At 41.7% G+C, this 26135-nt stretch overlaps 2 protein-coding genes across 7 annotated transcripts in view; one reads left to right on the top strand and one right to left on the bottom strand.

Annotated features, from left to right (window-relative positions):
* HCFC2 (host cell factor C2) overlaps positions 1-8424 on the bottom strand; it is a 34358-nt gene extending 25934 nt beyond the window's left edge. For 3 of the 4 annotated variants that reach the window (XM_045553078.1, XM_045553077.1, XM_045553079.1), the window contains exons 1-3: positions 8161-8333; positions 6501-6649; positions 5196-5356 (exon numbers count right to left, since the gene is read on the bottom strand). In XM_045553078.1, coding sequence (XP_045409034.1) covers positions 5196-5356; positions 6501-6649; positions 8161-8323 — 473 coding nt within the window. In that variant the 5' untranslated portion in view covers positions 8324-8333. Of the gene's footprint in view, positions 1-5195; positions 5357-6500; positions 6650-8160 lie in introns of all 4 variants that reach the window. The other variant, XM_045553076.1, reaches the window with a different exon arrangement.
* Positions 8425-8427: 3 nt separating this feature from the next.
* GLT8D2 (glycosyltransferase 8 domain containing 2) overlaps positions 8428-26135 on the top strand; it is a 49445-nt gene continuing 31737 nt past the window's right edge. The window contains exons 1-2 of one of the 3 annotated variants that reach the window (XM_045553082.1): positions 8428-8610; positions 19495-19907. The gene's annotated coding sequence lies outside the window, so the exon portion shown is untranslated. Of the gene's footprint in view, positions 8611-8686; positions 8758-19494; positions 19908-26135 lie in introns of those variants that run through there. The other 2 variants (XM_045553084.1, XM_045553083.1) reach the window with 2 other exon arrangements.

A 26135-nucleotide genomic window follows, 5' to 3' on the forward strand; every position in this document is an offset into this window, starting at 1 on the left:
AAAATTGTAAATTCTTAAAAGAAAACTATTTTATTCATCTTCTTATTCCCATTACCTTGACAATGATAAGTGAGTGAATAGTTCTGAAACTCTGAGCCAACAAATAAGAAATTTAAGCCTACTCTTCTTAGCATTTCAAATCCAAAAAGTAAAATTAAATCAGCTACTTTATGTTCTTGTTTTTTTGTTGTTGTTCAGGATGTACATTTTTGGTGGATGGGTTTCACATACGGGGGAAAATATTGAGACTTCACCTCATGATTGTGAGTTCATTTTCTTACCTAAACCTGGGTGAGTCTTTTAAGAGTTACTCATTGAAATAAAATTATTAGCACTTTATTTTGTTGTTTAAGAACAATAGATTAGATAGAATTGAGAGTCCAGAAATAAACCCTAACATTTATGGTCAATTGATTTGCAACAAAGACGTCAACAGAATTCAATGAACATCTGCATATCCACACATCAAAAGATAAACACTGGTTTTACCCCATATTCAAAAATTAACTCAAAATGAATCACAGATATAAATACAAGAGCAAAAACTATAAAACTTTTGGAAGAAAACAGAGAAAACAATCTTCACCTTGAGTTAAGCAAAGAGTTCTTAAGCATGGCACTAAAAGCATGATCCATAAAAGAAAAAATTGATAAATTATACTTTGAAAATAAAAAACTTTCACACTTCAAAAGATAACGTTAAGAAAATAAAAAGACAAGTCATGGGCTGGAAGAAAACATTTGCAAATTATATTTCTGATTAAGAAATAAAACACAAACTTATATCCAGAATATACAAATATATAAAAAACTATTATAACTCAATAATAAGAAAACAATTTTAAAATGGGCACGAGATTTGAATAGAAATTTCACCAAAGATAGGGAAACGCAAATTAAAACCACAATGAGATACTAGTTTACACTCACTAGGATGGCTACACTCAAAAAGACAGACAATACCAATCATTGGCCAGGATGTAGAGAAATTAAAACTCTCATACATTGCTGGTAGGAATGTAAAACGGTACAGTCACTTTGGAAAACAGCTTAGTAGTTTCTTAAGAAATTAAACATAAATTTACCATATAACCAAGCAATTACACTGCTAACTAGCTAAACAAGACATGAAAACATGTCCAAAGACTTGTATACAAATGTTCATAGCAGTTTTATTTATAAAAGCCAAAAACTGAAAATAATCCAAATGTCCATCAACAGATGAATGAATAAACAAAATGTGGTATATCCATACTATGGATATTTTTAGCAATAAAAACGAAGAAATATCTGATATATGCTACAACATGGATGAACTTCAAAAACATTATGCTAAGTGGAAGAAGCCAGATGCAAAAGACCACTTTTATATGAAATGTCCAGAAGGGGCTAATCTATGGAGACAGAAAGTAGATTAGTGGTTGCCTGGGTATCAGGATGCAAAGGCAGACTGACTACAAATGGACAAAAAGTTTCTTTTTGGAGTGATGGAAATGTTCTAAAACTGGATTGTGGTGATGGGTTGCACAACAATGTAAAGTTACTAAAAAAATCACTGAATTTGTGTATATGAAAAGGAATTTTATGGTATATAATTTATACTTCTATTTTTTATAAAAGAAAAATGAACAAGGACATGAACAGGCAATTTCAGAGAGGACACTGCAAATGTCCAATAAACACAGTTAACAGGGCTGGGCGTGGTGGTTCACGCCTGTAATCCTAGCACTCTGGGAGGCCGAGGCAGGAGGATCGCTTGAGATCAGGAGTTCCAGATCAGCCTGAGCAAGAGCAAGACCCTGTCTCTACTAAAAAAATATATAAATAATTAGCTGGAACTACTCAAAATAGAAAAAGTAGCCAGGTGTGGTGGTGTGCGCCTGTAGTCCCAGCTACTCCGGAGGCTGAGCCAAGAGGATCACTTGAGCCCAGGAGCTTCAGGTTGCTGTGAGCTAGTCTGACACCACAGCACTCTAGCCCAGGAGACAAAGTGAGACTCTGTCTCCAAAAAAAAAAAAAAAAAAAAGCATAGTTAATCAAGCTTATTCTCAGTTAAAAAAAAAAAATTAAAATAAATCTATGAAATGTATTCCACAAATTAGTTTGGCAAAAATTAAGAATAGTGAGCTAATCTCTTATATATTGTCATTGGGAACATAAATTGGTTCCGTCTCTTTGGAGGTTGATTTAGGAGTACCTAACAAACTTTTAGATGTAAACATCCTTTGATCCTCTCAATTCCACTTAAAAGTATTGATACTAAAAAAATATTTAGGGGTAAAAACCTGCCTAACAGGTACAATTGGGTGATGGCACACTTATAGCCTTGACTAAAGCATTATAAAAGCTATCCATATAACAGCAAGATTTGTACCCCCTTAATATTTTGAAATAAAAAAAAAGAAAAAATATTCACACAGTGCAAAGACTGTAGTAGTAGAAAAATGGAAATATTTAAATGCTTACCAGCAGAGGAATGGCTAAATAATTGACATAATTCAGATTATTTTTTAGTATTTAAAAAGAATAAGGTCAATTTTTATCTACTGCCATAGGGAGACATATTGTTAAAGGGGGAAAAAAACCACAAAACAAACACATAAAACAATAAAAATAAACAAATAAGCAAACACCCAAAGTTGCTAAGAAAAAAAGAGACTTCACTTATATAAAAGAAAATAGGCTGGGCGCGGTGGCTCACACTTGTAATCCTAGCACTCTGGGAGGCCGAGGCGGGAGGATCACTCAAGGTCAGGAGTTCGAGACCAGCCTGAGCAAGAGTGAGACTCCGTCTCTACTAAAAATAGAAAGAAATTAGCTGGACAACTAAAAATATATAGAGAGAAAATTAGCTGGGCATGGTGGCGCATGCCTGTAGTCCCAGCTACTCGGGAGGCTGAGGCAGTAGGATTGCTTGAGCCCAGGAGTTTGAGGTTGCTGTGAGCTAGGCTGATGCCACGGCTCTCTAGCCAGGGCAACGGAGTGAGACTCTGTCTCAAAAAAAAAAAAAGAAAAGAAAATAGATATGTCTGTGTGGAGGATCGGATGAAAGTTTCCAACTCTTCTCTCCCAGTAAGCAGAGTATGTATCTCTGGAGCAATGAATGACTCTGTCCTTGGCCATATGGCTTGCTTTGACCAATGGAATGTGACCAGAACTAGCTTTGAAAAAAGGCGTTTGTATGAACCTACTTGCCCCCTCAAGCAGCATAACCTTGAGAAGCTTGTCCCATTACACACAGTAACCTAACAAAAGCTGACTAATGCAATGTGTTACATCAGAAAGGTCCCAAAAGATGCACATCAAATTGAATTATGTGTATTTGCCTATGATGGGGGACAGTGATGTTGTAAAAACACTGTATACCTTCTAATTTCTTGAATTTTTACAAGTATTATTTTAAAAACCTCTTGAATTGGAACATTTTAAAAATACATATGCTAAAAGCAAAAGTATCTGAATTACTGTGGTGGGATAATTTTGTTTTCCTTTTCTCCAGTTTCCAAATTTTCTACGATGTTTTAGTATATCTGTTATTTTTAAAAGTTTGGACAAAAAAAAAAGCTAAGACCCCACCATCAATCTAATGGGGTAAAAATAATTGTGATAACAACTAGTGCACTATATGCTATGGCAACTTGAAAGTCCTTTGAAAATTATACCAATGATCTTACTATCACAATGATGCTGTAAGATAGATATTTAATCATTCCCATTTCAAAGTGAAGGAAACAGGCTTAGATAACTTGCTCTAAAGGATAAACATGGTAAGCCTTGAATCAGAAAACAGCACTTTGGACTCCAAATCTCCAAAGCCTGAGTGCTATAATCACAATGTGATCAAAACACTATGTGAATATTATATAGAAATAGAGAATAAAACAGTGGTTACCAGGGTGGGGGTGGAGGGAAGGAACTGTAGGTCAAAGGATGCAAAGTAGCAAGTAAGTAGTATAAACAAATTGAAAGATCTAACGTACAACATGAGGACTATAGTTAATAACAGTACACTGTATTCAGGATTTTTACTAAAAGAGTAGACTGCAGCTGCTCATGGGGGATTGGGGTAGGAATAAGTAACTATGTGAAATGATGGCTACGTTACCACTGTAGTAACTATTTTACTACATATGTATCTTATGACATCATCCTATATACTTTAAATATACACACTAAAATTTATTTAAAAAAAATAACTACACAGGACAATTCCCCAAAGGAATAAGGGGTTCTTTGCAAACAAAACCAATATTATCTATAATAGGGGTCAGCAATGTAGATATCCCCATTATCTACAACCTGTGTCAGCAAACTACACCCTGTGAATCAAATCTGCCTACTGGCTACTTTGCAAAGGTTTATTAAAACTCAAAATAAAAATAAACAAACAAAAAACCCACTATGTGAAGAAAACAGGTAGTGGGTTAATTCTGTCTGGAAAAGGGAGGAAGGAATTTATTCTAAAAATATTTGGTAATGTAAAACACTCTTAACAGCTTCTTGTACAAAGCGTGGAAATGCTAGTCTTCATTTTATAGTCAGATTTTTGTCACCAAATTCCCAGAGAAACCTAATTTTAAAAAATCCATCTGTTGGCCGGCATGGTGGCTAATGCCTGTAATTCAAACACTCTGGGAGACTGAGGCGGGAGGATCACTTAAGCTCAAGAGTTCAAGAACAGCCTGAGCAAGAGCGAGACCCCATATCTACAAAAAATAGAAAAATTAGCCAGGTGTGGTGGTGCATGCCTGTAGTCCCAGCTACTCTGGAGGATGAGGCAGGAGTATGCATGAGCCCAGGAGTTTGAGGTTGCAGTGAGTTATGATGGCACCACTCCACTCTAGCTTGGGCAACAAAGCAAGACTCTGTCTCAAAAAAAAAAAAATTCATCTGTTACTTTTCATTGCCATTTATGACTTAGCTAAAATACCTTATGGCTCAATATATAAAATATATTGATAAAAGCAGTTATATTAATATCAATTTAATATTGATATCTAGTTAGAAAAGGCATAGTTTTGAAAATAGCATACTCCCGGGACTAAGGAAAACACAAACACACACAAATATGTTCATTGTTAGGTTTAAATGAAGAAGGCTATGTTTCATCTCTTTTAATAACTAAAGATGGAAGAAATAAAATGTTCCTAATCTAAATCATAATATAAGGATTTGGTCTGAAAAAGTCAGCATACCTGGGAACATTATTGTTTGAATCTTCACTTTCATTTGCCAGGCCACCAAACAGATAGCATTTGTTACCATATAAAGAGAAGCTATGACCCAGCCGAGGACAAGGAGGTAAACCAGAACAAGGGGGATGGGGCTTCACTTTTTTCCATAACCAACGACTTGCCTAAAAAAGAACATAAATACACTCAGACAAGATCAGGAAAGCATTCCTGTATTGTCAATGATTGAATATCATATCACTATATTTTACTCTGAATCCTATCAGAAGATTCTAATAAACAACTCTGGGGATAAATGACAAGTAAGCAACTAACTTCTGGAATTGAAATATATGTTCCAATAGAAATTCAGGTTAGTCTTCTATACTCACAGATTTCAACAATGGCAGACTAATCTTATAATAATAAATGCTAACAGTTCTAAAGTATTGTCCAAATGAAAAATTAAGTATCATACATAATTTTAATATTAAATGTAATTAATATATTCTCTTTCTGAAATTAGTTAATTCATGAATGCCAAATATGTTAACCTTTAAATAAACATAAAACTCATTTAACAAATCAATCTCTAAAACTTACTCTCTAGCCATGGATGTTTTCTTTAGCTGAAACTATTTTTGAAATGAGTTGCTTGTAAATAGGTGTAACACATCCACATCTGCCAGTTAGCAGATACCCTCATGATCTCTGCCCTGGGGAAATATGCACCAATCAGGAAGAAGAATCAACTAGGGGTATGAGTCTAGTTTAATACGAGTCAAATTTAGAAAGGTTCTATGAAACTGTTATCCTTCTTTTGTAGGTATTGCGGGGGTGGGGGGGATAATTATTAGCACGAGGGCAACCATTTCTATAAACTAAAGCAGTGGTTTTCAAAGTATAGTCTGGGAACTTGGTAGAAATGCAAATGCTCATGTCCCCACTGCAGACAATACACAATACTGACTCAGAAACTCTGAGAGCAGGCCCCAGCACTCTTTTCACATGTCCTCCAAATACTTCTGTTGCAAGCTAAAGCTGAAGAACTACTGCACTAGCACACAAAAAACTAAACATATAACACGTACAATTGATGCTAAGTAACAGATATCCTGATGTTACAAATGTTTCTGAGTAGGGGAAAAAGACTCCCATTAGAAACTTTGGCTTTTAAATGAAGTGAAAACATTTTCTTTGAAGCTATAAAATGTGAAGCTCATGCTATTTTACCTATGCTAATGAAATATTTTGTAACCTTTTGAAGAATTATGAGCAATATCATTATTAAAGCCTCAGGTTGAAATAATAAAATTTAAATACACTTACTTGTAACTCATATAACTCATTGCTGTATCTTCCATATTCAACCATTCCCCCAAATACTAAAATTCTGGTACCATCACAGACAAATCCATGGGCAGCACAGCCTGGAGGGATGTCTCCTCTAACAGCTGGTAGGAACCACTGATTTGTAGCTAGTTGCCAAAATAAAATTAAAACCAATTATCGCAAACAATGGTTATCATATACCATGAGTATGTACTTTATACGTATCATGGGTACCAGTGGTTTTCAACTGGGGATGATTATGCCCTCCAGAGGACATTCGGCAATGTCTGGTGACATTTTTAATTGTCACAACTGGCAGGGAGGAGGCAGGGGATGGGAGGGAGGTTAGCTGGCATCTAGTGAGTAAAGGCTAGGGATGCTGCCAAACATCTTACAATGTACAGGGCAATAAGGAGAAACTCTGCTCTCCCCCACTCCAACAAAGAATTACATGGCCCAAAATGTCAATAGTGCTGCTGTTGAAATACCCTGATGCATATCACTCAATTTTTACAAAAATCCTAACAGATATCATCATCTCCATTTTACAACTGAAAAATCTGAGACTTAAAAAGGTTTGGTAACTTTAGCACTGATCCTGGGCAACTGGCAGAGCAAGATTCAAACCAAGTCTAATGTGTTCCACAGCCAGGGCTTTTACACTATGTTAAACCGTCGATAACTTTTTAGCTTCATATGCTGGGGCACTGGGAGGAGGAGAGGGTGAAAAAATAAAAGTTTCCGATTCCACTATTTTGTTAACCTTTATATGATGACTGTGATGGAGTTGTTTGGTCAAACACAAGTTAGTGGTCATGAAGTAGACCCAAAGTTCGGTAATTAGCCTTACAACATGGAAAGAGATTTCTTGTTACAGCTGGAGTGTTTATTTACAAATGGGAAAAATGAAATTCCTGTCTCCTTTCTGTTCCACTGAGGTACTCAAAGGCAGAGCTCCGTGGCCAGAGGCACTTGAGATTTGTAGTGGTGCTCAAGTTATGACACTCCTCTTTCCGACGACCAGTCCAGAAGAGCGCTGCTCGGCTGAGCGTCGGCACCCACACCAACTATGCAGAAACACGGCCGGTCTCACGCTTCCCCGCCAGCTTACAGGGCTTCCAACGGGGGAAATTTCGCTCGCTACCTGCTCGATATGGCTGTACTTGGGGTGAAAGTATGAGAAGGCCTCTCGTTTTCCCTCCTCGCCCCTCTAGATTCTTTTCCTCCTAAGGAAGGAAGCAAGGCAGGCAAAGACGGGAAAGGCCCGAAGGAGCTTTGGTTTGGAATGGGTTTTGTTTTTTGACAGGGGAGGGATCTTGGGACCTCGGACTGAGGAGACTTCGGGGGACTAGACCAGGCGGGTGGAAATAGTCTCTCTCTTGCTACGTCCGCCAGCAGGACTGGGGCCGGGGCGTCTGGGACCGCCCGCCTGAGGACCGGGGCGTCTGGGACCGCCCGCCTGAGGACCAGGGCGCCCCGCTCGGGGTCCGTTCTGCCCCGCAGGCCCCGGGGTGCCGTCCTGCCAAGCCGCGCTCCCCGCCGCCAGAGAAAGCAATGACCGGGCGGTGACAGCTGTCAGGGCCGCGGCCGCCGCCTCGCCTCCCCTCCCCCTCCGCGGCTCCCGCAGGCGGGGCCGACGAGCCGCCGCCGCGCCTACCGGTGTTGTAGACGTGCAGCTCGTCCGCGATGCCCTCGTTGCCCCCTCCAAAGATGATCATCAGCTCCCGGATGGCCACGGCCCGGTGTCCGTGCCGGGCGCGGGGGACCGGCCCCGTGAAGGAAGAAACCCGCCTCCAGTTGAGGAGGCTGGGAGCCGCCATCTTCCCAACCCCCGCCCCTCTGCCCACAATGCACCGCGCCCTCCCCGGCGATGGGCTCCCGGGGGAGAGCGGGGACCCGCCTCCAGCTGTGCCGGAGGCGTCACGTGACCGCGGGTGCCGGGGGCAGGCTGGAAGCCTGCGGGGTCCTGGCAGAGGAACTCCACCCCACGCCCCGGCGGCGTGGCCAGCCGGGCACCGGGGCAAGGCGTCTTAGCGTGGAAGGACATTACCTGCCGACCAAGTCTCCTTCCCCATCACAGCCTCCCGTTTAGTATTTTCGGGAGAAGGTACAGCATTTTCCTTTATGTCCACTTTACTTTAGCATCTAGGACGCGCTGGCGAGTCAGATCGTAGAGGCAGTTACAACACCCAACCTGAGAACAGCTCTAGTGGAGGTTCCGAAGAGCCGGGAGCGCTGGGAGGGGCCTGGGAAGGTCTGTATTCTCAGAGGAGGATGCTGAGAACGAGGGAGGGAGCCTGGACCGCGAGCCAGCTGCGGCTAAGCGCCAGGAGCGCGTGGGCTGGGGCTCCGGCCATCCGAGGGAAGGCCGCTGTAAGCCTGCCCGGGCCAATCGAGGTCAGGTTTGGGGGGTGCCATGCCAAGAAGTTTGGGAACGGTGAGCCACGAGAGGTGTTTTTAGTTTGTTTGGTTTAAACAGGTGAGAGATGTGTAGATTTCTGTTTTATTACTAGCTAACAACTGACAGCTTTCCATAGCCAGGCACTATCCTAAGTACCTTATATGTATTAAGTCATATAATCCTTCCAACAGTCCATTGAGTTGGGTACTGTTATCTCCCTTTCATGGATAGAGAAATGAGGCACAGAGCAGTAAAGTAATTTTTTGATGGACACACAGAAAAAGGATTGGGAAAAAGACTGGGGCCAGGATTCAAACAAAGGGCTTATTATTCCAGAACCCCCCCAAGCCCTAACCATTATACCATACTGCCTTTGCATAGCAGTTATATGCAACTCTTAATAAGGCCCAGCTGCCTTGTGATTTGGTCCTACACAGAATCACACTCGAAGAGATACAAGTCCATTAGCAATAAAATTTTTCTGTATATGGGATTCACACCAAATGAGTAGATTTTAGCTGCTCTTGCCACAAAAAACGGCAGGAGGGGTGGTAAACTATGTGAGATGATGAATATGTTAATTTGTTTCACTATAGTAACCTTGTTTCTGCCTGTATGTATCCCAAAGCATCATGTTGTAGACCGTAAATGTGCACAATGAAATTTATTTTTAAGAAATAAGAGATACAAGTCCAGGAGGAAAAAATAATTGAAAGGTTTAAATCGCTATTTCAGATTCTCAAGAAGGTACTGTAGGAGAAACCCACAATGTACATGAAACTTCCTAAAACTCCTTTTTCCTTATCTTTTATCATTTTCAATTTATCTCATATGCCTTATATCCCAACTCCTTTAAACCTAAGCATGCCTCTCCACCTTCTCCTCCATCTAAGCTTTTCTGAAAGAGATAATTCTCTACGTTTTTAAAAGAAATTCTCACCAGGTATGGTGGCTCATGCCTGTAATCCCAGCACTTTGGGAGGTCAAGGTGGGAGGATTGCTTGAGGTCAGGAGTTTGAGACCCATCTCTACAAAAAATTTTAAAAATAAGGGGGAAAAAAAGAGAAAAATCTCACTATTTTTCCTAGCTTCTGCTTCTTAAATTCTTCCCCTCGCTGATTATTACCCTAATTTCATAATAGGTCCAAAGAAAATTTGGAAAGGAAGGGGAAGATGTCTGGAAACAGAAAAGAGGCCAGGAATATTTATGTATTAATATTTTTATTTGTCATACATAACATGGACTCTTTTATGTTTCTGTTATAAAGTTTTTATGGATCTTAAACAAAACTGGAAAAGTTGGAACAAGGCAGTGAGTTTTTCATAAAACCTAAAATATTGAATTTAAAGAACTATACTTTATTTAGTGCTTAGATGGTAGTTTTTCTTCTAATGCCTCTATAGCATAAGATTAAGGGAAAAATTACAAGTCAAAAACCTAATGTTGATCTTCAAATTAAAAAAAAAATGATCTGTGATATTTGAAAGCCTGAGACCAGAAGAAGGATCCAATTGAAAACAAGAGTGGAGGAGCAATACAAAATATGTCATCTGGAAATGCTTTCTGCCACAAGTAGTAGAATATTTGGTCCACAGTGGCTAAATCATAAGGCTCTTATTATCTTGCACAAGAAATTCGGAGTAGGTGAACTCAAATATAGGATGAGATAGTTCCCAGTGCTGCAGAGAAGTGAAAAAACCAAGTAGATGGTAAGAGAATTAGACTTTCTCTACTCACAACCTGCATTGCACCAATCATGTGTAGAAAAATTTTCCTCCAGCTCATGGTTTCTACACTGGAAAAAGTGAGATCAAGTTGGACAACCAGCTTATCCACCGTCTTGGATACCCTGGCAGGAAACATGTCTCTCTACCTCAACCCACAGGAATCATCAAAAGTGTCTGAAGGGTGAGTCCTTCACAGCTGCGGTCCCCAACCTCTGGGCCCACTGGTTCCAGTCCATGGCCTGTTAGGAACCAAGCCACACAGCAGGAGGTGAGCTGTAGGCAAAGCTTCATTTGTATTTGCAGCCACTCCCCATCACTCACATAACCACCTGAGCTCCACCTCCTGTCAGATGAGCCGTGGCATTAGATTCTCATAGGAACTGGAACCCTACAGCTAATGGCACTTGAGAGGGATATAGGTTGCTCGCTCCTTATAAGAATCTAATGCCTGATGATCTGAGGTGGAGCTGAGGCAGTGATGCTAGTGCTGGGGAGCAGTTGCAAATACAGATAGATTATCAATAACAGAGAGGTTTGACTGCACAAAAAATATAATGCTCTTGAATCATCCCAAAACCATCTCCCCGCTTCCTACCCTGGTCCGTGGAAAAATTGTCTTTCATGAAACTGGTCTCTGGTGCCAAAAAGGTTAGGGACCACTGCTTCACAGGACAGTGAAGGAGGAAAGGATGTGCCATCCCAAGATATGCCAAATTGGTATATTGATTATTTCAAGTTGAAAATATTGGAGAAATTGTACCTTCAGAAAGGGGGCTAGCTGACCTGTCTCTTCCTGCATATATAAAGCCATAAAAATTCCTCTGGAAGGGGCACCCTCCCCATACCAGGGTGAGAAAATAGCCCTTATCAGCAGAGACTGGGAACTGAGAGCTGCCATGGACCTGAATAAATATATTTACCCAAATAAACTTTATCTTCCACTAGTTTTACATCTCCCCATATATCTCCTCATGACTCTTCTAGAAATTTACTACTTCTAGCCAGATCCCCTTTGTCCATCATTTCTTTTCAGATTTATTGTTCTTTGTCTAAAAAGTATAAAATCATCTTGATTTGGCCACTTCTTTGGATTCATTCTCTTATGAAGATCCTCATGTTCATGTAAAATGAATAAAATTTGTATGCTTTTCTCCTGTTAATCTGCCTGGTGTGAATTTGGTTTCTAGAACCAGCCAAAGAGCCCACTTAAGAGCTAAGGGCAGTGGGTGGCAGGGGAGATGATCTCTGGCTCCCCTACAACAGCCAGAGACAGAGTTTCCTCAGCCCTGGAAACTCTGCTCTGTAACTCAGCCAAAGGAGATGCCAAATCATTGTCGGCAGCACCACACTGTAGGAGGGTTGTGCCACAGGTCCCCTGGAGCCAGCCGTCCCACACTACGAGGATATCTCCTTTGGGACCACCCCCATTCAGGAAGGGTGGCACTCTGTTTACTAGAAATGAGACAAACCTCGGCTTAAAGTACCATCTAGTGCTGAAAACACTCCTCACTTTGCATGATGGTGCAGTTCTGTAAAAATAACCATTCAGGCTAAACCCCTGCAAAGTGATCTTAATTATCAATGGGAAAAATTATAGTTGTTCCATGATCTTTAAAAACTTTAGTCAAAATATTAAAAACTCTTTTACTGTTGTTTATAAATGTATAGAGAAATTTAAAAATCAGTAAACCAAATATTTATCATCCCATAATTTAAAACAAAAACATTGACAATTGAAGTGTTTTATTTCTTTGTGCAAAACTTATCATGAGTAGTTTGAACAGTGCTAACCACCTGCTTGTCATATGACTTGCTATAAGGAGTGAGCATCTTTTCCATGCTGTGGCAAATTGTCATCCTCCTTTCCAAGTTTGGATCAGCTTCCCATATTTTATCCTTTGTGTTTTCAATGTCATGAAATATCTTTGAAAGTTTCTTTAATGTGAATTTCTTGCCCATGTCACTTTCTCAAGAACACCTTCATCCTTTTCATCACAATTTCCTTCCCCATTTATGTTAATAGGTTCTTAGGCTCATAAAAACCTTTACAAAGTCCCTCTGGCTGCCCATCTGGAGTTGAACAGTGGCGGTGTCAATGGTCACACAGCCAATCATTTCTTCCAGAACTCCATTGACCTTTGATTTGAACTTCACTCCCACCATTATCACTTTTTGTTTCTTTGCTTCACTTTTATCTTTATTGGAAAATCCTATTATCCATTTTTGTAAATGTCACATAGAGATAAGGAGACAACATAACTATTAATACATCTTTTGTTGTGTGTACAGAAACTGAATAACAGATGTCCAATGACCCACCACTGACAGAATGCAAAAGAAGTGATGTGTTTGGTCACTGATCATGGTGTACATCTGTTATTTGCATAGTAATTTTATGGACTGAAAAGCTGCCTTGTACTTATGCAATTACTACAGTTAATATATCATGCTAACTGAAATTTGAACTGTGTATTGGGGGAATGAAATTATTTAAACTGTGGTAATTGAAATCTGTCTGTTGCCATGCAAAGCAAGGACTGTGCTGTACTTACCCAATGTAGTTAGCATTTAGTAAGCAGTAGATTGTTTTTTTTTTCCATCACCATCATTATTTTCATATTTCTACTGTTTCTACTCCTCTTTCTGAGCTATGGGCCACTAAGGAGTTAGCCCTAGAATGAGGGGCTGGTGCTGGAGGTGGCAGACAGTCCTGTGTTTTCAGCCAAGAGTGTAAATTGCAATGTCCTTAATCTCAGTTGAGGACTCAGGCCAAGGGCTTATTGGCAAAGGTTTGAGAAGAGGTTCTGGGGAGTGCGAGTAAGTGGGCAGAACTCAATAGCAGAGAGGCTGGGCAGGGACTGTTCCGAGATGAGGGAAGCAGATGGTGTCTGAGAGGTCTGTTCACAGACTGCAGGGCTCCAGCCATGGGTCTTGGCTGGAGCTGCAGCCAAGGCATAAAGAGGGAAGCTGGCAAGAGCAAGGCAGGGCTCTAGGCTGGGTAGAACCTAACCTAGTTACCAGAACAGGGAGTTGGGCACAAGAGCCAAGAAAGAAAAATGGTGATAGCATGTATGAGAGAGGGAGAACCCAGGTGCAAAGACACAGGTGCAGGAGCAATTGCTGCAGCTCAGTGGGTAGCAAGGAAGAGCCCAGAGCACCAGTGCCTGGGCCAAGAAGGAAATGACCCACAACTGAACCTTACCAGGCAAAAGAGGGAATTGAGGCTGCTGTGGTCATTCCTGTCCCATGTGTGTGATCTTGGTGCTCCGCTGTTGGAGATAAGGGTGATAAAGAGGATTGTCGGCCTGACCCAGTGTAGTGATTCATCTACTACTACAGAACACTTTGTCCTTTCCTCTCAGCTACCTTTATCAGCCTTAATAGATTTTATCTAAGACCTTATCTGAAAGCATTACACTCAGCTAGCGCAGGCCCAGTTGGCAAGAAGAAATGATGAACATTTACTTGTAGCTATGAAGAGATAAACATGGAGTGATAATGACTCAGATACACATTTTGTTGACAAATGATACCATAAATTTAAAATGCATGTGAAATGCATATATATCATATTGGATTGCACTCAGGCATATAACTAACCCTGACCAAAGTGGCCTAACCACATAAGGGTTCATTTTCCTCACAAAGCAAGATATTCTGTAAGTAATTAGTTCAGGGCAGCTATAGTGATTCTCAGTGCCATCGGGGACTTAGGTTCCTCCTGTGTTCTTACTCTGTGCCATCTTTAGCATGTGCCAAGCTGCTGAATGACACAATGACAGGGACCCTATCACATTATGCAAAGACAGATATTTTCCATTTGCTTCTACAGATCTAATCTCTACCATTCTTCAATCTGTTCAGTGTCCTGAGAGGCTGACCTAAATGAATTATGTCACTGGAGCTCCCTTGCCCTCTGGCTTCCAGTTCCACAGACCAACAAGAGACTGTGAGGTGGGGTCCCTTTTGTGTAGATCATCCCAGTTTGGCTGTACCCCAACATATACTCTCTCTCAGTTCTGGAAACCAGTCTCTCCCCTTGCCCTTCAGGGCTAGGGGTGGTAATGACTCCTTGCTATTACTAACCCCAAAATACTACACCATCTCTTAGCTGTGTTTACCTAACATTGACTACACCTTTTCAATTAGTGCATTTTTTTAAAAAAGTCTCCACCATTACTCTATTGAAGAGAGCCATCTGTGTCCTTCCAGGATTCTGACTGATTTGCCTCTGTAGTTGTTGTGAATAATCAGTGTGGCCATAGTGAGCAGTGTGGGCCTTTTATCCTCAGAGCTGCAAGGTGGCTACTTCACCTCTAGACATCAAGGTTGGACTTCAGACAGGAAGGAAGTGCAAAAGACACCAAACAGCTCTTTGCCAGGAAAACAATAGCTTTCAAGGAAGTCCCAGACAGCAGACTTCTGCTCACATGCCACTCCAGCTGCAGGACATCCAAGGAGGAGAATGTTTTCAACTGTGCACATTGCTGCCCCGAATGAAGTAGAACTTCTGTTAGAAGGGAAGAAGCGGAAGAAAGTTATTAAGTAGGCCACGAGCAGTGTTTCTTATATCACCTAGCACATTTAAACTTTTTTTAAAAAAGCATTGCAAATAACTTACTGTTGCAATTATTTTCCCTAGTTCACACCTTGGGGCTTCTTTATTAAACAACAATAATAAAATTAGTACAGCCATTGTGGAAAATAGTCTGGAGTCTCCTCAAAAAATTAAAAATGGAACTTCTACAGGATCCAGCAACCTCAATTCTGGGTATCTATCCAAAGGAAATGAAATCAGTATTCCAAAGGGATATGTGCACCCCTATGTTCATTGCAAGATTATTCACAATAGCCAAGATATGGAAAGAACATAAGTCCATTAATGGGTAAAGATATTGTGGTACACATATATTAATACAATGGAATGTTACTCAGCCATAGAAAAGGAAATCCTGCCATGTGCAACAACATGAATGAAACATGAGGGCATTATGCTAAGTGAAATAAGCCAGACACAGAAAGTCAAATACTGTCTGATCTTATATGTGGCATCTAAGAAAGTTTCACTCATAGAAGCAGAGTAGGTATAATGGTGTTGTCAGGGACTGGGGAGTGGGCAAAGTGGGTAGATGTTGGTCAAGGGTATAAACTTTTAATTATAAGATGAGCAAGTTCTGGGGATCTAATGTAAAACATGGGTAGTGAAAGATGTGTTAATTAATTTGGTTGTGGTAATCATTACACAAGGTATACATATATCAAATCATCACTTTATATACCTTGAATAGAATCAATTGTTAGCTAAGTATTTAAATTTAAATATTAAATTAAATATTATAATTAAATTTCAATTAAATATTATTTTTTTAAAAAACCAACAGCAATAATAACTTCCATTTTTTGAGCCCTTACTGAGTGCTTTACATGCATGATGTCTTTTAACCTGCACGAGCGACCTATTAGGGCCAAGCGAGGTTGCTCACACCCATAATCCTCGCACTCTGGGAGGCTGAGGTGGGAGGATCACTTGAGCTCAGGGGTTCAAGACCAGCCTGACCAGGAGCGAGACCCTGTCTCTACTAAAAATAGAATAAATTAGCTGGGTATGGTGGCACGTGCCTGTAGTCTCAGCTACTAAGGAGGCTGAGGCAGGAGGATCACTTGAGCCCAGGAGTCTGAGGTTGCTGTGAGCTAGGCTGATGCCACGGCACTTGCCCAGGCAACAGAGTGAGACTCTTGTCTCAAAAAGAAAAAAAAAAATTAAAAAAAAAATAAAAGAGTCCTATTAGCCTTCTCCACATAATAGATGAGGAAACTGGAGGTAAGACCTGCAGTAACTTGTAAAATAAAATGGCTGAGATAACACACTAGGTCTGTCCATCTCCAAAGCCCATGCTGGTAGCCCCTATGCTATCAGAGTGTCACTTACGTCCTGTGTCTCCTTTCTTTTCTCATTTCTTTCCCAGGGAGGAATGTGTACATACAATGTGGAAATCTAGGTCATAGATAACAATCGTCTTACATCCTCAGAGCATGGTCCAACAGGAATAAAGGAGAAAGAAGTTGGAATCAGAGATGATGGTAGGGGTCAGGGAGAAGATGTACAACATTCTGCTAAGTGAATGAGAGGTGCAAAGGAGAAGATGACACAATCTTTGGAGGCAGTTGGATTGGGCAGGTGTCAGCTCAGGATACTGTTAACCATGATGCTTTAGGACATGTCTGAGGGACTTCCTTGCCGCACCTGACAGCACATAATTCTAGAAGGGCAGTGGAAAACCCTGAAACAGGAAGTGTTAATTTTATTTTTGCTCATGTGTATGCAATGAAGACTGGAGCAGGAGTACTAAGAGCATAGTACTCTGTGTGGAACCTTCTGACTTCCCAGAGGTGATCAATGTATAAAATGTATCTTTGCCACAACCAAAGATAAATACCTTACAACTGTGTTTGTTAGCTAAAACATTGAGCAGAGTTGTGCTTTAAAATAAGGTACAACTTGCCAGGTGTGGTGGCTTGCACCAGAAGACTGAGGTGGGAGGATCACTTAAGCCCAGGAGTTCAAGTCCAGCCTGGGCAACCTAGCAAGACCCCATCTCTAAAAAAAATAATAAAATAAAAAGTAAAATAAAATAAGATACTTTGCAGGGAGTAAAGAGAGAAGAGGAATGGCGTAATGTCAAGCTTGCTACCAAGAGAAAGAACACACTTGCTGGATTGTGTGAGGGCTCAGGGTGGGAGGACGTAAGGGAATGCTGTCAGAGTAGTCCATAATTCTACACAAACAGCACTCAGTGCAGAAGGATGACCAACTGAACACTGTGGATGCAGTTTAATCCTACTGTTGCAGCGTCAAATCCTAGTGTTTGAAACATGCCTCAAGAAGGAAACAGTTGAGAAGTGCTGAATAGGAATTCCAGTCCTGGCTTCACCACTAACTCGCTTTGGGAACTTGGACTTTAACTTGCTCAAATCTTCGGTTTGCTCATTTGTAAATTGGGACAAATAACATTGGCTCAACTTACCTACCAGGTGTGCATAAAATTAAATAGAAGATGTGAAAATGCTTTGGCAACATTCAAGTTCCATACAAATGGAAGATATTCAGGATACTTCCACTCTCCAAGTTCAGTCTGACAAACACCCCACTAAATCTTTCGAAACTGCATTGTTAAATACAGTAGCCACTAACCATCTTGGCTAGTGAGTACTTAAATCTGACTAGTGCAACTGAGAAACTGAATTCTCAATTTTACTTAATATTAATTTAAATTGAAAAAGTGATACTCAATTTAGTTATCATAAAACTGTAAGCCTGGTGGCGGGCACCCCTCCCCTCCCTAATGAAAAAAAGAAGCAGCCCACGAGACCTGCCGAAAACAATGCCTGCAAGGCCCAGCTAAGTTAAAGAATAGCCACACCTGAATGGTTACCCTGATAAGGGTCTCAGTTCCTGGAATCTATACATACCACCAGCCCCTCGTAGTTCTCAATACCCACCCTGAAACCATAACGGAAAATTCCTAACTCTTCGCACCAAAACTCTTCCCGCTGAAGAAGTCCCCATCCCCCAGCCCTAAAAACATATATAAACCCACTCAAACTTCTGGATGATGCAACTTCTCGGGCCCCTCTCTCCCGGGACCCGTGAACCTTGCCCGGGCCCCTCTCTTAGGACCTGTTACCCTCGCCCGGGAGCGCTCAAATAAAGCCTTGTTGCTTACCCCTTTCAACTCTGCTCGTCTTTCTTTCTCTGGCACCTACCATCCAAAAACCTTACAAAAACATTTAAGTACATTTGGAAGAAACCGGATATGTGAATCTACTTTTTTCCCCAGTGTTATTTATTTATTTATTTATTTATATTGATACATAACAGAGGTACATATTTTCAGGGTACATTCGATAATTTAATACATTCATATAATTTGTAAAGATCAAATCAGTGTGTGTCTGTCACCTGAGCTAGAGTGCAGTGGCGTCATCATAGCTCACTGCAACCTCAAACTCCTGGGCTCAGGCAATCCTCCTGCCTCAGCCTCCCAAGTAGCTGGGACTACAGGCATGCACCAACCACACCCGGCTAATTATCTACTTTTTAAATTGTAAATTTTCTGAAATCTAAATATATCTTAAGTTTTTCTGATGAAATTTAGTGTTGCAATTGAGATGTGCTTCAAATGTAAAATACCCATGAAATTTCAAAGATTTAGTTAAAAAAAAAAACAAAATGTCTTGTTGAGAATGATGGTGTGCTGAAATGATAATATTTTGTTGGATAAAATATGTTGGATAAATTATTAAAATAAATTTTACCTCTTTGTATTTTTCTTAATGTGGCTGCTAGAAAATTGAAAATAACAGTGCAGTTTGCATTGTATTTCTGTCTGAGAGCACCACTTTAGAAGGAAACAGTGAGCAGGCGGATTCTTACTTCCTTATGGGAACTAGGAAGGTGGGCCATTGCAGAAATGAATTCCAGATCCCAGGCACAGTGCTGGCACTACTTCCCAGGTTTCTGAGAATCCGTGGCCGAAATACGGAACAGCCCAGACTGCTGTCGAGGTCAGCTCCCTGCTGACTCCTCCCCATGTTCGGGCACAAACACTCCAGCTTGAAACTTTTGTCATTATCATTGCCTTGGTAGAATGAGACCGTGGTTGTCATCTGGGTTTTAATATGAGGGCAACAGCATTTTAATGACTACGGGATTTCGAAAACTAGTGGTCAGGAAGATTTTCAAATTCAGTGTGAATTTATTTTTCACTTCTGTTCTCTCAAAGTCTACCTTAGACCCAACGTGTGGTAGAAATTCACCCTCTAAGTATTTGCTCGTCTCTGGTTTTGAATCCTTTCCTCCAGGACAGCCTTGTTTTCCGAAATGCTTTGCTCGCAGACTGCTGGACCAGGCTGCGAGAGGAAGTTGTCGGATCCCAGCCGCCAGCCGAGCACATCTGGAAGTGGTTTCAGGGCCCGCCTCGCTCTGCCAGCGCGACGCCGGGTTCGCAGCTGCTTTGCGCAGCGGTGGAGGAAACCCGAGCGCTCCGTAGTCAACGCAAGCAAAGGGGGGTGTGGGTGGGGGAAGGAATATTCTTTTGGAAACGTAATATTGGCCTCGAGGCTCTCTCTCCAGCCCTCTGGGACTTCCAGTGGGATCTTAGAAGCAGCCGAAGCAGCGTGAGGGCAGCAGCCCAAGGCCGGCCACGATTGGAACGCTCGGCCCTGCAGCTCTTCTGGACGGACGAGCCCAAAGCCCTACCCTCACCATTCACCAGGTAAATAGAGAAATTTACGAGCAGCCTGCAGTTTTTCCATCTGACCCTGGCCTGTCTGCAGCAGCCCTTTATTTTGCTACAGACCCAAGAAAGTAAATCAGAGGTGTCAGACTGTCGCGCACAAACTGCCTTAGAAGTGCCCCAGTCCGTATTTGTAGCATTCCAGTGGAACCGTTTTTTTGCCATCTGCAACGAGTCCAGCGTGCAAGGTTTTCACATCCTGGACTGCTTTTCCAGACCTGAGTTTATTCTGACTTCTCCCCGCGAAATAGTGTGATTTACTATTTCCATCAGATTTTAAGCATAGAAATCAGCAGTTAGGACGTGGCTAAATGCTAGTGTTTAATGCAGATATGTTCTGAGCCACAAATGATTTAATTGAGCTGTGATTCATGTTTTCAGAATCTGTCCTAGGAAGCTGTTCTAAGGGGTTCCCCACCTCACCCCGCCCCCCCTCCCTCAAAGAACTGGCAGCTGTGGAAACCTATGTGAGGCTTATTGTAAATACAGTAGTCATAGTCCTCAGGTTGAAAAATGCTTTTTAACATTCAAAAAAAGTCTTATTTTCACTTTATGAGCCGAGTGTAATACACTGGATAAGGTTGATATTGCCTGATATATAACTTATGACTTAAGAAGGGATAGTTAACACAAGAATGAAAAGAGAGAGAGAAAGGAGACATGATGGTATCTGAACATCTGGATGGGCTGTGGGAACGCATCAGTCCTCTAGCTGTTTTGCCCCGCGCAGCCAAATATCCAAAGTGATATTGGTTGGTTGGTTTTTGTCTTTTCCTTTTTCTCCAGATGTTTTGGTGTTGCACTTCTGTACAATATCCTTTTGTATTACATAATGGAATTCTGGTTCTCCCTCTAATGCAGCTAGAAGTAGAGTTATGCAATGTAGTAGTGAGAACATGGGCTCTGGGGTCAAGTTCGCTGGATTGAATCTATGTGCTTCCACTAAGAAGTTTTATAAGCTTGACTCCCAGGTGAATTGCTTAACTTGCATGTACCTCTATTTCCTCATCTGCAATACGGGATTTAAGTGACATAATGTCTATAAAGGACATAATACAGGGTCTGCAAAGTGGTGAGACCTCAGGAAAGTTACTTTCTCTGTTGGTGCTGATGATGGCAGTGAGTGACCACCTGTCCTGCATTGGGCAACACGTCTGCTTTTGACACATTGCTCCCTCCCACACTGGTCATCCAAGTGTCCCTCATATCCTCACATGTCATCTCTCTAGGGCCATGCTTTCTTCCTTCCTCCCTCTAAACACCTCTCTTTCTTTTCTTCCACTCTGGCTCTCCTTATTTCTTCTTTGTTTTTTCCTCTTTCCTTGTTAAGAGAAAGACATGCTCATTAAGCCACGGCCCTCATAATTTTCATTTCTAGTTCCCAAGGAACATGCTTCTAAATGCTGCTTTTATTTCAACATTTTCCAAAGAATGTTCTGAAGAACGTAGTCCCATGGGAAAAAATATGCTGTGTGAACTATAACACCCTCTTAAAGATCTCAGGGGATAATAGCATTTTAAAGGTCCTGAGAAGTCTCACAGTAGAGAACTCCTCCTAAGATTGTTTAACACAGTGGTTCCCAAACAGTTGATCCCTGAACCATTTGTCACATAATGTCAATTAACATTTCTTGGCACACACTCTGGGATATCCTATTCTGACCACATTTGTTTTCATTTTGGTTCCCCTTATGGACATGCTACTTTACACATTCCTGGAGAATATCCAAAGGGATGCTTTGTTTTTTCTTCCTTGTTAAGGACATAAGATAGATCACGTGTGCCTTATTGTTATATAGAAAATCTGGCCTAAAGTGGAGATCAGGCATCAGTAAACTTTTTCTGCAATGGGCCAGATAATAGGCCATATGATTTCTCTTGCAACTATTTGAGTGCACTGTTGTAATGTTTTTTGTTTGTTTGTTTGTTTGTTTTTTTCGTTTCTTTTTCTGTTTCACCTCCAGTTTCATGGTGGAGTGCTGTTGTAACGTAAAACAGCCATAGACAAAACAAAAAATAAGTATGGCTATGTTCCAACAAAACTTTATTTACAAAAATTGATGAAAGGCAGGATATGACCCAGGGGCCATTGCTGACCCCTGGTCTAAAGCCTTTCTGTGAAAGAATGCCTCCTTCCAGTGTAGGAGAAAGCAAAACAAGTTCTTGGCCGGTGCGGTGGCTCACGCCTGTAATCCTAGCACTCCGGGAGGCTGAGGCGGGAGGATCATTTGAGCTCAGGGCTTCAAGACCAGCCTGAGCAAGAGCGAGACCCCGTCTCTACTAAACATAGAAAGAAATTATATGGACAGCTAAAAATATATATAGAAAAATTAGCTGGGCATGGTGGCGCATGCCTGTAGTCCCAGCTACTCGGGAGGCTGAGGCAGGAGGATTGCCTGAGCCCAGGAGTTTGAGGTTGCTGTGAGCTAGGTTGACACCACGGGACTCTAGCCTGGGCAACAGAGTAAGACTGTCTCAAAAAAACAAACAAACAAAAAAACCAAAAACCAAGTTCTTTACAAACCGAAGACTCCCTTGTCCTGCTTCTGTATTGTTATGGTCTGAATGTTTGCATCCCCCCCAAAAAAATTCATATTGAAATTTGAAATTCTAATTCCCAAGGTGATGGTATTAGGAAGTGGGGCTTTGGAAGAGGTGATTTTAGATCATGAAGGCAGTGCCATCACTAATGGGATTAGCGCCCTTATAAAATAGGCCCAAGGGGGCTTGTTCACCCCTTCTACCATGTGAGGACATAACTAGAAGGTGCCATCTATAAACCAGAAAGTGGGCCCTCACCAGACATTGAATTTACCAACACCTTGATCTTGGACTTCTCAGACTCCAGACCTGTGAGAAATAAAAGCTTGCTGTTTAGAAGTCACCCAGTTAATGATATTTTGTTGTAGCTGCTTGAATGGAGTACACCTGTCCTGTGAATTTTGGTGGATTTTGAGTAAACCTTTCATGCTATATAGCAAAGAGTAAAAAGTAAAAAGGCAAGACATGTTTTGGTAGAGGCCAAACTCCTGAGTCCTGATTTTGTCCTTTCTCTTTGCTTCAGGTGAACAACCCCTTACTCTTGTCCTGTTCATGACTCTTTAGCTCACCTGGTGTAAGATGAAGTGCTCTATTAAACATGTTTTATGTGTGTGAGAACGTCAGGGTGCAAGTCTTATGGAGTTAAGTTAAATCACAGAGCTTATGTCAGTTGCTTGACACAGAGATAGCAATCACAGCAGTGGACAGTGGTTGGCTCTAGTAGCTAGTAAGGTGGTTAAGAATATGTACTCAGAGCCAGACTGCCTGGTTTTGAATCTTAGCTCTGCTACTCATTGGTCGTGTGACCGTTGGCAGGTCTCTTAAGCTTTCTAAGCCTCAGTTTCCTTGTCAGTGTTTTGGGGATAATAACCATATAGGGACATTGTGATAATAAAATGAATCAATATTTTCAAAGTTCTTAGAACAATGCCTGGCACCTAGAATTGTTATGTGAGTGTTATAATAATTATAGGTAATACTTGCGTGGCAATTTCTTTGTAATCTGCAGAATGATCTCATTTTACAGATAGGATTTTGTAAATTATTCAACTTTACACAGCTAATACATTGGGCAGAACCAGGATTCAAAGTCAGCTCTAGGCCGGGTGTGGTGGCTCACGCCTGTAATCCTAGCACTCTGGGAGGCTGAGGCGGGCGGATTGTTGGAGCTCAGGAGTTCGAGACCAGCCTGAGCAAGAGCGAGACCCCGTCTCTACTAAAAATAGAAAGAAATTATATGGACAGCTAAAAATATATATAGAAAAAATTAGCCGGGCATGGTGGCGCATGCCTGTAGTCCCAGCTACTCGGGGGGCTGAGGCAGGAGGATCGCTTGAGCCCAGGAGTTTGAGGTTGCTGTGAGCTAGGCTGATGCCACGGCACTCACTCTAGCCTGGGCAACAGAGTGAGACTCTGTCTCAAAAAAAAAAACAAAACAAAGTCAGCTCTAATGACAAAGCCTATGATATTTCCACTAATGTACACAGCCATTCATATTTAAGTCATTGAACAGTACCTTTTAGGATCTCCCCTTTTATCTTCCCCCTGTTTTGTTTTGTTTTTTTTTTTTTTTTGAGACAGAGTCTTCCTCTGTTGCCTGGGTTAGAGTGTGGTAGCATCAGCCTAGCTCACAGCAACCTCAAACTCCTGGGCTCAAGTGATCCTCGTGCCTCAGCCTCCCGAGTAGCTGGGACTACAGGCATACACCACCACACCTGGCTACTTTTTCTGTTTTGAATAGTTCCGTCTAATTATTTCTATTTTTTTTTTTTAGTAGAGACAGGATCTTCTTGCTCAGGCTGATCTGGAACTCCTGACCTCAAGCGATCCTCCTGCCTCAGCCTCCTAGAGTGCTAGGATTACAGGCATGAGCCACCACACCAGCCTATCTTCCCTTTTGATTCCCAGGCCATTTTCTATTACTCCATACCTGTACCCATGGCAGACATGATTAATCAATCATAGCACTCATCTTCCTTCCATCCATCCATCTTTCCTTCCTTCTTTCCTTCCTTCTTTCTTTCTTTCCTTCCTTCTTTCTTTTTAACTGAGTCTGGTGATAGCTTTAGCTTTCTTCTCAATTCAGCAATTGAGAAGAAAGCTGGCAACCAACTGATCAGAGCTGGCAAGTAAAATGAAACTTAGGGGCTCTTAATTTTGGAGTATTTTTTCTGAAGAGCTCTTTCCATTTTTGCCTTTTCTTCTAAGGCAGAGCTAATCCCCTGAATCACTGCCAGGTCTCAAAACATTCTTTCCAGGTTTGGCCACAGGCCCAAACTCTTTGGCATCTGTTGAAACAGCTTCCCATGCAGGGTCTTCAGGGGCATATTTTTAAACTTACCGATCTCTTCTCAGGTCTAGACCAACTCTCTGAGCTCAGCTTTTCTTCCTAGTTGCAGGTCCACAGCCTCAGCCTTCCTCCCCCGCCCCCCCGCCCCCCTGCCCCTGCTTTTTGAAGCTGCTGTTATCCAGTTTCTTGCCTGGAAAATTCCTCTTCCACCACTGGCATGCAGTGATTCCCAGCTCCACCTCTGTGCTGTCCTGAGACAGTACTACAGCTCTTGCATGCTACCGGCTTACCTATGTATCACCACAGGAAAACCACAACACGGAAGTCACTCAGCCTAGGAAAGTCACAAAGGTGCAAGGGGCACAGTTCTGGGGCTCCTCATCATCATGGTAACAGAAAGGCTGATAAGAAGACCAGAGCCCTCTGCTTTTATTCCTGGAATGGCACAACCATCACCAGCTCCCTTCCTTCTGGCTTCTTCCTGAGTGGAGGGTATGCTGACCACTTAGTCTCTGGGATTGAAGAGTAGAGCAACAAGAGCCTCCTCCCTTTCCTTTCTCTCTCCTATTTCTCATTGATCCTACATACATTATTGAGTTCTTACCTTGGGGCAGGTGGAGGTGCGTAAGCCACAGTCCCTGTTCCTGATGGTGTCCTGGTCTAATGGAGGAGACAGGCACACCATGATATTAGAAAACAGTGTGGTCTATGGCCATGTCACCCTGAACGCGCCAGATCTCGTATGATCTCGGAAGCAAAGTAGGGTGGAGCCTGGTTAATACTTGGATGGGAGAAAACAGTATACTGAGTGCAGGGATAAGAATGGACATCAGGGGAGAACCTAGGCAGGGTAATCAGGCAAGGCTTCCTGGAGGAGGAGGTGCCTTTTTAATGCACAAGTAACAGCTTCCTGGGGAAGAAGGAGAGGAAAGGGCATTCCACGCAGAGGGGACTGCATGGCCAAAATCCAGAGGCAAGAAAAGCATAGTCTTGGGTGTGAAGGACAGTGGAGGGCTAGAGATTGACCATGAAGCAGTTCAGTATGGACAGGGGCATGGCTTGGAGGACAAATGGGCATCTTAAGAAGCTTAGACATTGACCTTGAGGTAGTGGGATTCCAGTGAAGGACTTTAGGCAGCAAAGGGACACTCAGAGTTGTGTTTTAAATCATTTAATACAATTCTACAACACAAGTAGCATATATGCTTCAAAAAAATCAATGTCATGAAAAATAAAGAGGCAGGGGTTTGGGGTGGGGCTGGTCAAGAGTATAAAAGCCTAAAAATATAAAACCAAACTATAAAAGACAATACTGGAATAACAGGGGGAACTTGAATATGGACTGCTTATTGGATGATGTTATTAATGTTATTTTT

The sequence above is a fragment of the Lemur catta genome, chromosome 6 (genome assembly GCF_020740605.2).
Source record: "Lemur catta isolate mLemCat1 chromosome 6, mLemCat1.pri, whole genome shotgun sequence".
Lineage (NCBI taxonomy): Eukaryota > Metazoa > Chordata > Mammalia > Primates > Lemuridae > Lemur > Lemur catta.